This window comes from Zingiber officinale, chromosome 9B, assembly GCF_018446385.1.
Source record: "Zingiber officinale cultivar Zhangliang chromosome 9B, Zo_v1.1, whole genome shotgun sequence".
Lineage (NCBI taxonomy): Eukaryota > Viridiplantae > Streptophyta > Magnoliopsida > Zingiberales > Zingiberaceae > Zingiber > Zingiber officinale.
Genome location: NC_056003.1, coordinates 9083247 through 9095152, shown reverse-complemented (window position 1 = coordinate 9095152; position 11906 = coordinate 9083247). Strand labels below are relative to the sequence as shown.

General features: G+C 41.2%; 2 protein-coding genes across 2 annotated transcripts; one reads left to right on the top strand and one right to left on the bottom strand.

The window, feature by feature from the left end:
• The first annotated feature begins 2629 nt into the window (after positions 1-2629).
• Positions 2630-5068, top strand: LOC122023871 (pentatricopeptide repeat-containing protein At5g18950-like). Its single transcript, XM_042582278.1, has 2 exons — positions 2630-2797; positions 2888-5068. Exon 2 carries the CDS (start codon positions 2926-2928, stop codon positions 4807-4809), a length of 1884 nt encoding a protein of 627 aa, XP_042438212.1. The 5' UTR covers positions 2630-2797; positions 2888-2925; the 3' UTR covers positions 4810-5068.
• Positions 5069-7785: 2717 nt separating this feature from the next.
• Positions 7786-9583, bottom strand: LOC122024839. Its single transcript, XM_042583559.1, has one exon. The coding sequence runs from the start codon at positions 9353-9355 to the stop codon at positions 7970-7972; it is 1386 nt and encodes a 461-aa protein (XP_042439493.1). The 5' UTR covers positions 9356-9583; the 3' UTR covers positions 7786-7969.
• Positions 9584-11906: the final 2323 nt, after the last annotated feature.

Below are 11906 nucleotides of genomic sequence, written 5' to 3'. Positions count from 1 at the left end.
GACCAACACCAACATGATGCAAAATCAACACCAATAGTTGGTGTTAGTTTACGCAAACCAGCACCAACGTGGTGCTGACTTGCACAACTGGTCTTCTGTTAGTGGTGGTTTATGCAATTCCTAAACCTTAAAGATCAACACCAATGTGATGTTCGTTTATACAACTAGTCTTCTATTTGTGCTGGTCTTTAAAGACCAACACCAACAATGATATTGATTTGCGTAAACCAACACCAATAGTTGGTGCTATTTTACGCAAACCACTACCAACGCGATACTGATTTGTGTAAACTAGAACTAACACGGTGCTAGTTTATATAAACCAGCACCAAAATGCGAATGATGGTCTTTAAAGATCGGTGTTGGTTTGTAAAAATCAGTACTACCTTATATGCAAGAGAGAGAGAGACGTGCACACAGGAGAGAGAAAAGAGTTGCATGTAGGGATGTAAATGAACCAAATGGTTTGTGAGCTATTCAGAGCTCGATTCGATAAAAGTTTGTTCGAGTTCGTTCATTTATCCTATCGAGCCGAGCTCGAGCTTGATTTCGAGCTCGACAGTTTTATCGAGTTGAGCTCGAGCTTAAAGACATTCAACTCATGAGCTTGCAAACATGTTCATTTATAAGCTCGTGAGCTCAGGCTCGAGCTCGAGCTCGACTCATTTGAAAGGCTTGAGAACATGTTTGTTTATAGGATCGTGAACTCGGGCTCGAGCTCGGCTCGATTAAAGGGCTCGCGAACATGTTCAATGATGCGTTGAGTTTGAAAGTTTAATATAGTAGTTTGGGATGTTCAATGATGTGTTAAGTTTATATTATTTTAGTTGTTAGATTTATTGAATATTTATTCAAATGAGTTTACGAGCTCGCTTAACAAGCATGCAAAATGAGCTCTAAAAGACTAAAACGAGCTCAATCTCGTTTAACGAGTTAGGTTCGTTAACTATGATAATCGAGTTAATAACGAGCCGAGCTCGAACTATTCGTGAGCTTGGTAATTCCAAAACGAGCCGAGCTCGAGGTTTGTGATAAAAGTTTGATTCGAGCTCGAGCTTGAATATAACTTAAATGAGCCGAATTTGAGCATAATACTGTTCGGCTCATTTACATCCCTAGTTGCATGCAGATGAGAAAAGGGGAATAGTTTTGGTCATGTCAGATTATTCATGTTGGATGTCACCCACTATTGTATAGGGTAAGTTGTGCAGGGTATTATATATATATATATTGGTGGCCCCAATATAATAGGACCCTAGGCATAGACCTTAATGACCTATGACTGAGCCGACCCTGGTCAAGTCAAGTCTAAAATGAATCAAACTATTGAATGATTGTTCAAATTTCATTTAATTTTTTTTTTTACTAGTTTAAGCTTAGTTCAAATTTGGCTCAAAATTGATTAGTTAAATGTCATCAAACTCTTAATTCAAATTTGTTAATTGTTTAAAAGGTTTATAGTTTTAAATTTGTTTGATTGATTGTTAAATTTTGTTTATTTATTTTAAAAATTTATTCACTCACTCACCCCCCCCTCTCTCTATATATATATATATATTAAAGTGTATATATATTAATTAAAGTTGTTCATTTAATTAAATAAGTTATTGAATCTATATATATATTAAAGTGTATATATATTAATTAAAGTTGTTCATTTAATTAAATAAGTTATTGAATCTTATTTATTTAATCGACTTTATGCTTATTCAACGAATATAAACAACTGAATGTATTCAGGTTCATTACCGCTCTAGTTTCAAGAGTGGACGAATATGGCTGTGGTGCTTTTATTCTTTTATCAGATTGAAGAAATATAAAATTATTATTCTTGTTCTCGAAAATATTAGAAATTCTAAAACATTAAATATATAATGATAAACTATCGCTATATAAATCATCTTAGATAAGGGATTTCCCCTCTAAAAATAACCTCAAAGTAAATAAAACCATAGTCGAACAGATTTTCTTTTTCTTTTTAAAATTATAGTTGGACAGGAGAATGAGGATCCCCAACAACATGTATGATGACATTAGATCAAATAAAAAATTGATCACTAAAAATTTATCTTCGGAGTAAGAGGGTTAAAAATCTTATGATATTGTGTAAAAGTACATCGTGTTTACGAGAGTTTATTTGGAAAATGAGGATGACTTGACAAATGAATTTAACGAGGCTGCAATTTTGGAAACTGAAGATAATCAAATGGAAGAGCAACAATAGCTCTGAAACCTAGTCTTTAAGAATTTAAAAGTATTTCGATGGCTCAAATAACCATGTCACATAGGCGTGGTATTTTGAAAATTTAACGTATGACTTAATAATTTATAAAGTTCAGTGCACAATTTGATTTTTTTTTTAATTTAGAGGATCAAATAATTTGTTTTAATTAATATTAAATATTTAATTATTCGAACAAATTAATCTTGAGATCATCCATATTTTTTTTTTTATGGAGACCGTTTTGTTGATCCATAGATATGTTGAACTCTGGATCCAAGGATAAATTTGGTAAAGTAATAAAATAAAATTATCAGCTCAGTCTTTCGAAAGGAGGGAAATAATGACCGCAGCTCAGCCCGGCCCGAGTTTGGCCCGTCTAACCATCGCCTAAATCATGGCGTTCCTAAAAGCTCGTCTCCTCTGCCTTCCGCTAGTCTTGCGCCTTCCGTTCTCTCACCCTTCGCCGGCCTCCTCACTTCCGGTGGTCTCTGCGTTATGATGACGCAACTCATCGGCCTGAGATGGTAAAAGTGAAGGAAAGTAAAAAATTACGCTTGCCTTTTCCCCTCCGTGGTATATATTTTTTTTTTCTCAGTTCTTTTTATAGGGTTTTCATTGTTGTTAGGGCTCCGGTCTTGATCCCTTTCTATGAATTTTTCAAAGATCTAGGAGGCTGATGCCTTGCAATTGCATCGACGAAAATGTCGATCAAGGCTTTCGTGCATCTCAATAGGCGCATCTATCCCGTAGTTTCTCCCGTGTTTACATTATCGAGAACCACATCCGCCACCGTCATCTCCTCCAGAATTCCAGCATCTTTCGCAGTGGAGGCTGTGCCGACGGCGCCTTATACTACTGGAGTAGAAGGGCGTGTAGACTATGACGGCGATCGCAGCAACGAAAGTCGGTACCGGCAAGTAGCGGAGTCGGCGAAAAGGGTGTGCGAGATAATCATTGCACGTCCAAGGTGGGAAAGCTCGCTTCTTTCCCATTTCTCTCCCTCGGTGCTGTTCCACCCCACCTGCGTCTGCCAAGTCCTCCGGTTACTTTCCTCTAAAAATCTCATGCTTTCTCTTCGTTACCTTCTTTGGCTCTCCTCCCACCCTGATGCTCCACCCGCTGACCCTGAGACCTCAGCCTCTCTCCTCTATGCCCTTGCCGACATGAGGGCGTGGAAGGCTGCGCTGCTCGCCATTCGCACGATGAAATGCCAGCCTGATTCACGTGCACTTGAATCCTTCCTTCTCCGTCTCATTGTCAATGAACGTTGCGCAAGGGATGTGATGGTGGAGGCAATTGCTCTTGTCAGCACCCATCTTACACATTATTCTGTGCCCCTCTCCATTTGGAACTCTTCCCTGTCTTCTTCCCTCCGGTCAAAGAGGACTGACCTTGTGTGGCGTTTATATGAGTCGATGATGCAGGCTGGAGTTTCAGGTGATGCTTCCACTGCTGGCTACTTAATCCAGGCTTTCTGCATAGAGAATAAGCTGGATGATGCCTACAGACTCCTACGGGAGGTATCTATGAAAGGTCTAATACCTGATGCGATCTCAATCACCAAATTGATCGCTGAGTTCAGCAAAGATGGTAATTTTGGCAAGGTTTCCGAGCTCCTTCACCTGATGATAGCAGGTGGCTGCATGCCTGACATCTTTACTTATCAGTCGATTATTCAGGGATTGTGTGAGAATGGGAAGGTGCATGATGGTTTCCGCATTTTTAATAATCTCAAGTTGAGGGGATATGATCCTGACCTGGTTACCTACACAACAATGATCGATGGTTTATGCAAGACGGGTAAGATGGTTGTTGCATGGAACCTGTGGTTAGAAATGATAGGGAAGGGACTCAAGCCAAATGCTTATGCATATAATGTCATCATTAATGGGTATTGCAAGGCAAGAGATCTCAGTAGGGCTCAGAATTTGTATAATGAGATGGGCTCAGCTGGGTTAAGTGAAAGCATAATGAGCTGTAATACCATGATTGCCGGATTGTGCATGGAGGGGAGGATGGAAGAAGCACTTAACATGTCTGAGGAAATGCCAAATAAAGGAATTGAACCTGATGTCATTACCTATAACACACTGATTCAAGGTTTCTGCAATGAGGGGAATACGACAGAAGCCAAGAAACTATACAGGAAACTGTTTTCAATGGGTCTGAAGCCCTCTGTTTCCACATACACACCGTTGATATGGACTCTTTGCAACGAAGGCAATGTACTTGATGCAGTCGAGCTGATCAAATGCATGAAAGAAGAGAACTTGGAGCCTTTAGTCTGCTCAAATGATTTTGTCGTTGATGGGTTCTGCAAGGTTGGCAAGGTCGAAGAAGCCATGGCTTGGTTGGTAAACATGTTGGAGAATAACCTCAAACCAAAGAAAGGGACAATTAACAAACTTTTGGTGTGCCTTAGTAAGAATCATATAGTGGATGATCTACTGTTGGTACTGAATAATTTGTTTAAATTAGGTTACACTCTCGATATGTCTGTATGCTATTTACTGGTTGATCGACTATGCCGAGATACACAGACACAATCAACATTGCAGGTTGAGGAAATATTGTTGAACAAATAGTTAATGGATTTGGGATGTTGCTGCCCATATTGAGGATGATGACGATTCTCTAGAATAGATTTTTTCTCTAGGCCATTGGGGTTGACAGAGTTACAGGTGGCAGATTGCTATTGTTTTTGGTGAATATGTGTTCGTTCATTTATATCCAACGGCTATTCAGGCTGAAACTTGTTGACATAACAAGGTAGATCGATTGAACAACAATTGATTAACACTGATGCAAGGAGTCTACTGCCACACTTCTTTTGTTTGTTGCAAGGTAATTAAGAGAGCGTTTGGTTTCATTTTCTCAAAAAATGCGTGTTTTCCTTTTCTTAGAAAATAATTTTTAAACATTCTTTATTTTCTCATAAAATGATTTATTCTTTTCTAGAAAATAAATGTGGAAGTTACCAATCAAATAATGTTTTTCCTTTTTTCAGAAAATGAAAATGGAAAATAACCAAACCAAACGCTGCTACTGGAAGTGACCAAGACAAACATCAATGCGTCTAAGGGGAGGCTTGGTAACTGTTTTCTTATTTATTTAATGGTGGAAGGTAACTTGGTTGGATTATTGAAGGATCCAAGAAGCAGAAGACCAAGTTTAAAATGGTACATAGATGTGGTCTTCTCCTTTATTATTATTGCTAAATAAGATGCTTCTCAAATAGGATTGTACGCTCAGCATTGTACTTCTCTACAATTTCATCCATAATTATTTTAATTTTAAAAACTCAATGTGTTAACATAATATACCTGGAAATATTCCCGTAGCAAAATTTTCTTTTCAAGTCATCCTCCTTTTTCTCACACCGTTTAAAATTCTTATGGTCGAATGAAGTGACTATGTTTTTTTTTTTTGCATCATTAGCATGACACTTTATGTTTCATAAGCTTTATATTGCCATGGAACTTATTATGTGTTTTCTAATGTTTCTTAGTTTGGTGATAGGAGGTTGGGAATGTGAACAGTAGAAGGATATGCCTCAATAATCAATGTCCATTTTACTTGTTCCAACTTCATTAACCCCCGGATGCATAGAGTTAAATCTTTCGGGTCCCTTCATTGGTTCCCTGTTCTGTTTGACTTCTCTGGTTTCTCTTATATTCCAATTGATCTACTCAAGGAATGAGCTTTTCTCTTAAAATATTTTTGTAATATTTTTTTCAATTAAAATTCCGCATGCAGTTTTACTGGTAGCAGCTTAGCGTTCATGCATGGTTTGGATGTGTCACGCCTATTAAGCCTGTGTTGCATAGTGTGTGATGACTATCTCTTTCATGTTGATTTTGGGACAGGTTGACGGGACGTTGGGGGTGAACGTAGTCGTCTTTTACCACCGCGATGTACTATGATTTGTCTAGATAGAATAATTATGAACAGGCACCAATGCAACATTTATCGGTAGTAAAACAATGGGGCACTGACAAAATCTCATAGTTTATGATTGAGCAACAAAAAGACATTGATGTAGGAACTAGGAATAGCTTTTGTTCTGCAGCTTCCTTTCTATGGGCAAAACAGCTTTACACGCATCTTTTTAACAGTAGTTGAAAAAGCTTGACATTCGTCTTTTGAATCATAGTTAAGCACCATTTCTTGGTAGTAAAACAGTTTTGAAATTTGCTTGCTAATTGAAGATCTTAGGAACATATTGTTGAGAACTTTAGCATTAAAAATGTCTAAATGAAAACCTTATATAATGTGCAGCATGCTGGAGACAGGCTTTGTGGCAGGCAATGCAACAAGTTAACATCTTAGATCGATACTATTTTTGCAAGATCAATACGTTCTTCTACTAATTAATCGTGCAACTCAAAAAGAATTATGGTGAAATAACCTAGGTATGTTGTAGGATGTGCTGATATGAGGACACACGACCATGTAGCATCTCAATTTAATACCACGTGGATTGATTTCATATGGAACTAAACTTGGATAATGTAATGGTTGATGTTTTCAGCCGTACGCAATCCTTGACGAAGTGCCTTGAGCAGTTGGAAATTTATGCGTTTCTTGTAGCTGTAAATGCTCTGAACACCGAGGGTATAAAAATCGCTGCCCATGGCAACATATAGATCAAATATTTCGTCCCCTTGCCAAATGGCAACCTTTGCTAATGCTGCAGCTCATTGATTAAAAAGAGCAGTAGACGCCATGTGAAGTGATGGAGACAGACACTGTTCCCCCTCCCATGAATTCCCTCAATATTATAGTCTCCCAACGCCGGTCACCTACGCTTTCCGCTTTCCACGTTCCACGACACGGTTTGGAGTGTAATCTTGACATCAATACGAGTGTGTGCCAGGTAGGTGGAAGCAGCGGAAGAAATCAAATGCAACAGCACACATGGGTGGTTCTGTTTAGGCCTGATTTACCTCGGCACTTCTTAGTTGGTCACGTTGCGCCAGTTACAGACACATGGACAGGCACATGCAGGCTGGAATTAAGAACACTAGTCCCACATGGTGATCGTAGTAAGTCCAATTATAACTTACTAATCCTGCACCTTGATGTTCTTTGAAAAATCATTAAGATCACAGGACGTTGGTATGGCGTAGGCGCCCTGAAAGTGTATGATCTTTTGCCCCTGCGGAAAACACAACTACACGGGCGCTAGGCGTACGAGTTCCAGTATAGCTTCGGCAGAGGGACCACAGTCCACAGCGCTGCGCACCACGGCGGAAGCGGCATGGAGACGCCATGTGCCCGCGGCAGTGCATTGACCGCGCTAAAAGACAGCGCCAGAAAGATGATAAACCAATTGCCGTCTTCACTTCGCAACGCACAAGCATCGCACATGCCAAACTGAGCGACGAAGGCGGAAATTGAAGATACCACTTGATCCACTGAATGCAACAGTAACAAGACTAATGGTTTCAAAACGCTAATACTAATATCTGCATCGTCGTTGTGAACTTGTGGGCGTCCTCAGGTTTGTTGGAGAACTATTTCTAAACACAAATGAGTTCATCAACGACGTCCTCGCGCAGTGGTTTTCACCAAACAATTGCATAAAAACACGATTTAATACAAAGCAGTACAGTCTACTGATGTCGAAAACAAAATGGGGCGAGCGTGAAAAAGCACTGGAGACTTGGAGCTGGTTCTTGTAAATAAGAGTAAAACAGACGAGCAAATGTAGACGTTATCGGGTGATCGAACGGAAGGGATGAACTAGCTCTGCACGGCGAGGAAGGATGTTTCACCCCCAAGCTTGCTTTGGTTGCCACCGCCTCCGTGGCCATTGATTATCTTGTTGCTGGCATTGATCGAGGAGATGAAGTTGGTCGCCGGCACAGTAGACGTGCCGGCGTTGGTGTACAGCGACCTGGAGGAGGAAGAATAAGGCCGGAAGGCTCTCATTGGGCTGGCGAAGGCAAAGCTCCAGGTCCTGGTTCGCACATGAGGCGCGACGCTTGCTTTCGACGCAGGGGTTGAGGCCGAGACCCTGCTACCGGTGTCATAGTCGTCGTCGTGAGGCGCAGGGGAGAGCCAGTAGGCCGACATCATCCCGAATCCCGGGAAGAAACCTCCGCATTTGATCCTCTCCTTCAACATATGTTGTGGGTCGTCGTCGTTGCTCTTATTGTGGTCGAGTTGGAGGGCGGTCTTGGGCTTGGCCTCGCGTTGGGACTCCACCCTCCGCAGCGTGCAGTCACCAAAGCCCGTGGAGATGCGCTCAAGGAAGTCGCCCGAGAAACTTCTGCTGCCGCATCCCACTGACCTGGATCTCGACACCTTCCTTCCGAATGAGGATGACGCTTGGCTGCCGCTTGGACTCTCGGCATCCTCCACGCCACCGTTTTCCCCTGATTGCCTGGCGGTCGCTGCTTCCAACTTATTTGACGGCGGTTGCAGCTGCTTGTTGACTTCTCCTTCGCACCCTCCCCCCGAAGAGGATGAGGTGGATCTGCGCCTGTTGCTGTTCCCATTGGCAGCAGAGGAAGAAGAGTTGGAGGTGGAAGAAACAGAAGAGTGGTAGAGGAAAGACCAGAAGCTCTTCTTCCGAGGACTATCTGCGATGGCGGCGTCTCCATTACCGCGGCCAACACCAACCTGCGCAAGGGACGATCCGGACGTCCTCGTGGCCACAGACTTGCTCCGTTTCAAAACCAACCCCCCGCCGTTAGCCATCACGGCGGAAGCGGTAGCGTGACCAGTTCCATTCGATACCAACTTCCTTGCGCCGTTCGCGTAACTACCTCCGCCGCCGCCGCTGCCTTTCTTCTTCTTGCTATAGTCAGCTGACAGGTAAGGGAACTTCGTCCGTCGGCCGTCGTCCACGATCGCGCCGTGGCGTGAATAGACAGAGGCGAGCCCAGCGGCACCGCCAGACCCAGCGCCGACATCGGACAAGGAGGTGCGGGAGGAGGTGGAGGAGGAAGGCGAGGGCTGGAGGGGGAGGAAAGGGGTGGACTTGGAGGAGGAGACCAGTTTTCCCAGCTTTTCCTGCAAGCAGATGGCGCACACCCCGCCCGGATTGCTACGGTACGGGTGGTCCACGCACTGCATGCTCTCCCCCATGTCGTCCGCCACTCCCACCGCCGCTTTGTCGGCCATCCTCCTCCTCCTCCTCCTCCTCCTCCTGAGACAAATCCCGGTCGTTCTCCGTACACGCCGCCTCCAACTCTGCCTCTCTAGGTCCACCTTCAACCCTCTTGTTGCTCCGAAAGACGGAGAGTGAGAGGTTGAGAGATGAGACGGGACGGAAACGAGGCCCTGTTACAAGAAATCGTGCCGGGATATTTACGGCCTTCGATCCCGTGCCGGATGGGAGCAGCACATGCAGCCAAATTTATTCACTGGCCAGAGCAGAGGAATGGCGAGATTTGACGGGCCTCATGCCTGGTTAATTGTCCGGCGTGGGATGACGATGGGCCGGATTTACTGGACCATAAAGACGACTCGCTAATCTCTGCGAAAACCGAGACTTTAATTACTCCGTATTGAATCAGTACACATTGTGGGTGAGCGAAGTAGGTCGCAGTAATCACGAGTTTCCGAACTGTCTATCCAGTAAATCCGACGAAGTCACGCTCAAAAGATTTTTAAAATATTCATCTTTAATAATATTCGAATTATTATTATTATTATTTTTTAAGATGTTCGTATCTTTCTTTAGGATATTTATTTATGGTATTTGAATTCAAACTTGTTTTCTTTTATTACTGTTATTTACCACCTGGATCAAATGGCGTCGACATGCTCAATCATGCGTGGACCATAATGCAGTATGACGGCCCAGAGATCGTATTAGTCCAGTGCACTTGTACACCCAGCTCCAGGGCTCACAATATTTTCTCTCTGTTTTTTTTTTTCGACTAGTGAATATCAGCAAACAATGGGGAACTTTGTCTCCCTCTCCAAAGATTCTTAGAAATTAAAAATATTTAAAAAGTATTTACAGTGAATAATGTCTGGATAAGTTGATGTTTATCTATATCGATATTTAGGGTTGATTTAAATAGTGTTTTGTCCAAATTAATCACAAAAAATTACTTTGAGATGCTGTGTCACTTAATAAAAAAGTAAAATTTAAAACTTTATTAAAAAAAAATTGGGGAAACTTTGAGATTCTCTCTAATCACAAAATGCTCCTTTTGATTTGACTTGGGAGGTTTGGTACATGCTAAATAAATACTGATAAACGCTTTCCAAATATTAATTTATTTATGGTCCTAACTATTTGCTTTATTTGGTTGGAATCATACGCTCTATTATTGATGAAGGGTTGCCAGATGATAGTTTATTTCTGATAGTTTATTACAACTTTAACCAATCCATTTAAGTGTTAGCTCATAATGTTTTTTTTTTTCATCCGAACTCCTGTCGGTTTAATTGTCTCCATCAGCTCTAGAACTAAAGTTTAGCTTCTCTCTCTCTCCACTGTTAATAAAAAACTACTAGATCATAAGATTGCGTTGGAGTGTCAACCACCTTCAGCAACAGCCTCTTTGTACTGCCGATCTATGGCAACTGAAAAAGGAACCAGAATAGTTAATGAAAAGGTGACCATTCAGCCGACCATTCACATATTCCTCCGTTTGTTCCATTGCAATTTTCATATGTCAATCAAGCAGGCAAGAAATACTTCATGCATGAATAACCAATGTGGGCATAAAAAGGGAATAATGAACGGGCAACAATATTTTTCACTCTTTGATTAGAGGTAAGAAACAAGCTGGAACCTTGCAAACTGGCGTACGTGAACACTTTTCTTTCAGGATAAATGCGGTTCTGCTGCTGTTTCAACTTTCAATGATTGTGGATGAGATAAAACCACAACTGCCAATAATTATTAATATGAATGACCATCTTTTACTGTTTTTGTTTTTTTATTATTTTGGTAACAGCTGGTTTATGAGAAAACTGGGACCGGATTGGCTGCCAGTTCCCAGTTTAACTGGTTGAAAGTTGAAACAGCCTGCTGTCCAGCCCAGTTTTAAAAACACTGCCTTTTGGTTTACCCATTGCAGTGATTTATCTGAAAATCTTTTCTACTTTGTTTTCTAGATGAATTGCTGAGTTATGGGGGCATGAAATTCAGGCGTGGACAAAAAACAATACATTTATGGAGAATTATCACACAGAATAAGACCTGCACCAAAGTCATGTGGTTTTTGACAACAGGAAAAGACAGGATTTTTGATGGGATGAAAAACGAACAATGAAGTTTGTTCTACAATCAGTACATGTAAGACAGCTCATGCACAGAAGACGAGGTGTTTAGTTCCCTTGAGAGAACCTCACAATTAGCGTGTTATCGTATATCGATCGGCTAATTGCTAACCTAGTCGTAAATCATGGAGAGGATGATGACTATGGTGCTACTTCCTTACAGAGTACTTAGGTGGTGTTTGATATATGAATATGAAAATTAAGAATTGGATTTATTATCAAACCTTATATTTAGTTGAGGAGAATCGGAATTAGATTTTAAAATAAAATTTAAAAACTTAGATATGGGGTATTGATGAAGCTCACATTCTCCCTTGGATTTCATCATTTTTAAAAACTTAAATATTATTTAAATTATTTTGGATAAAAATACCCTTATTATATTTATTTAAATTTTCTTTCATATCATTTTCTCTCCTTGTTCTCTATCACC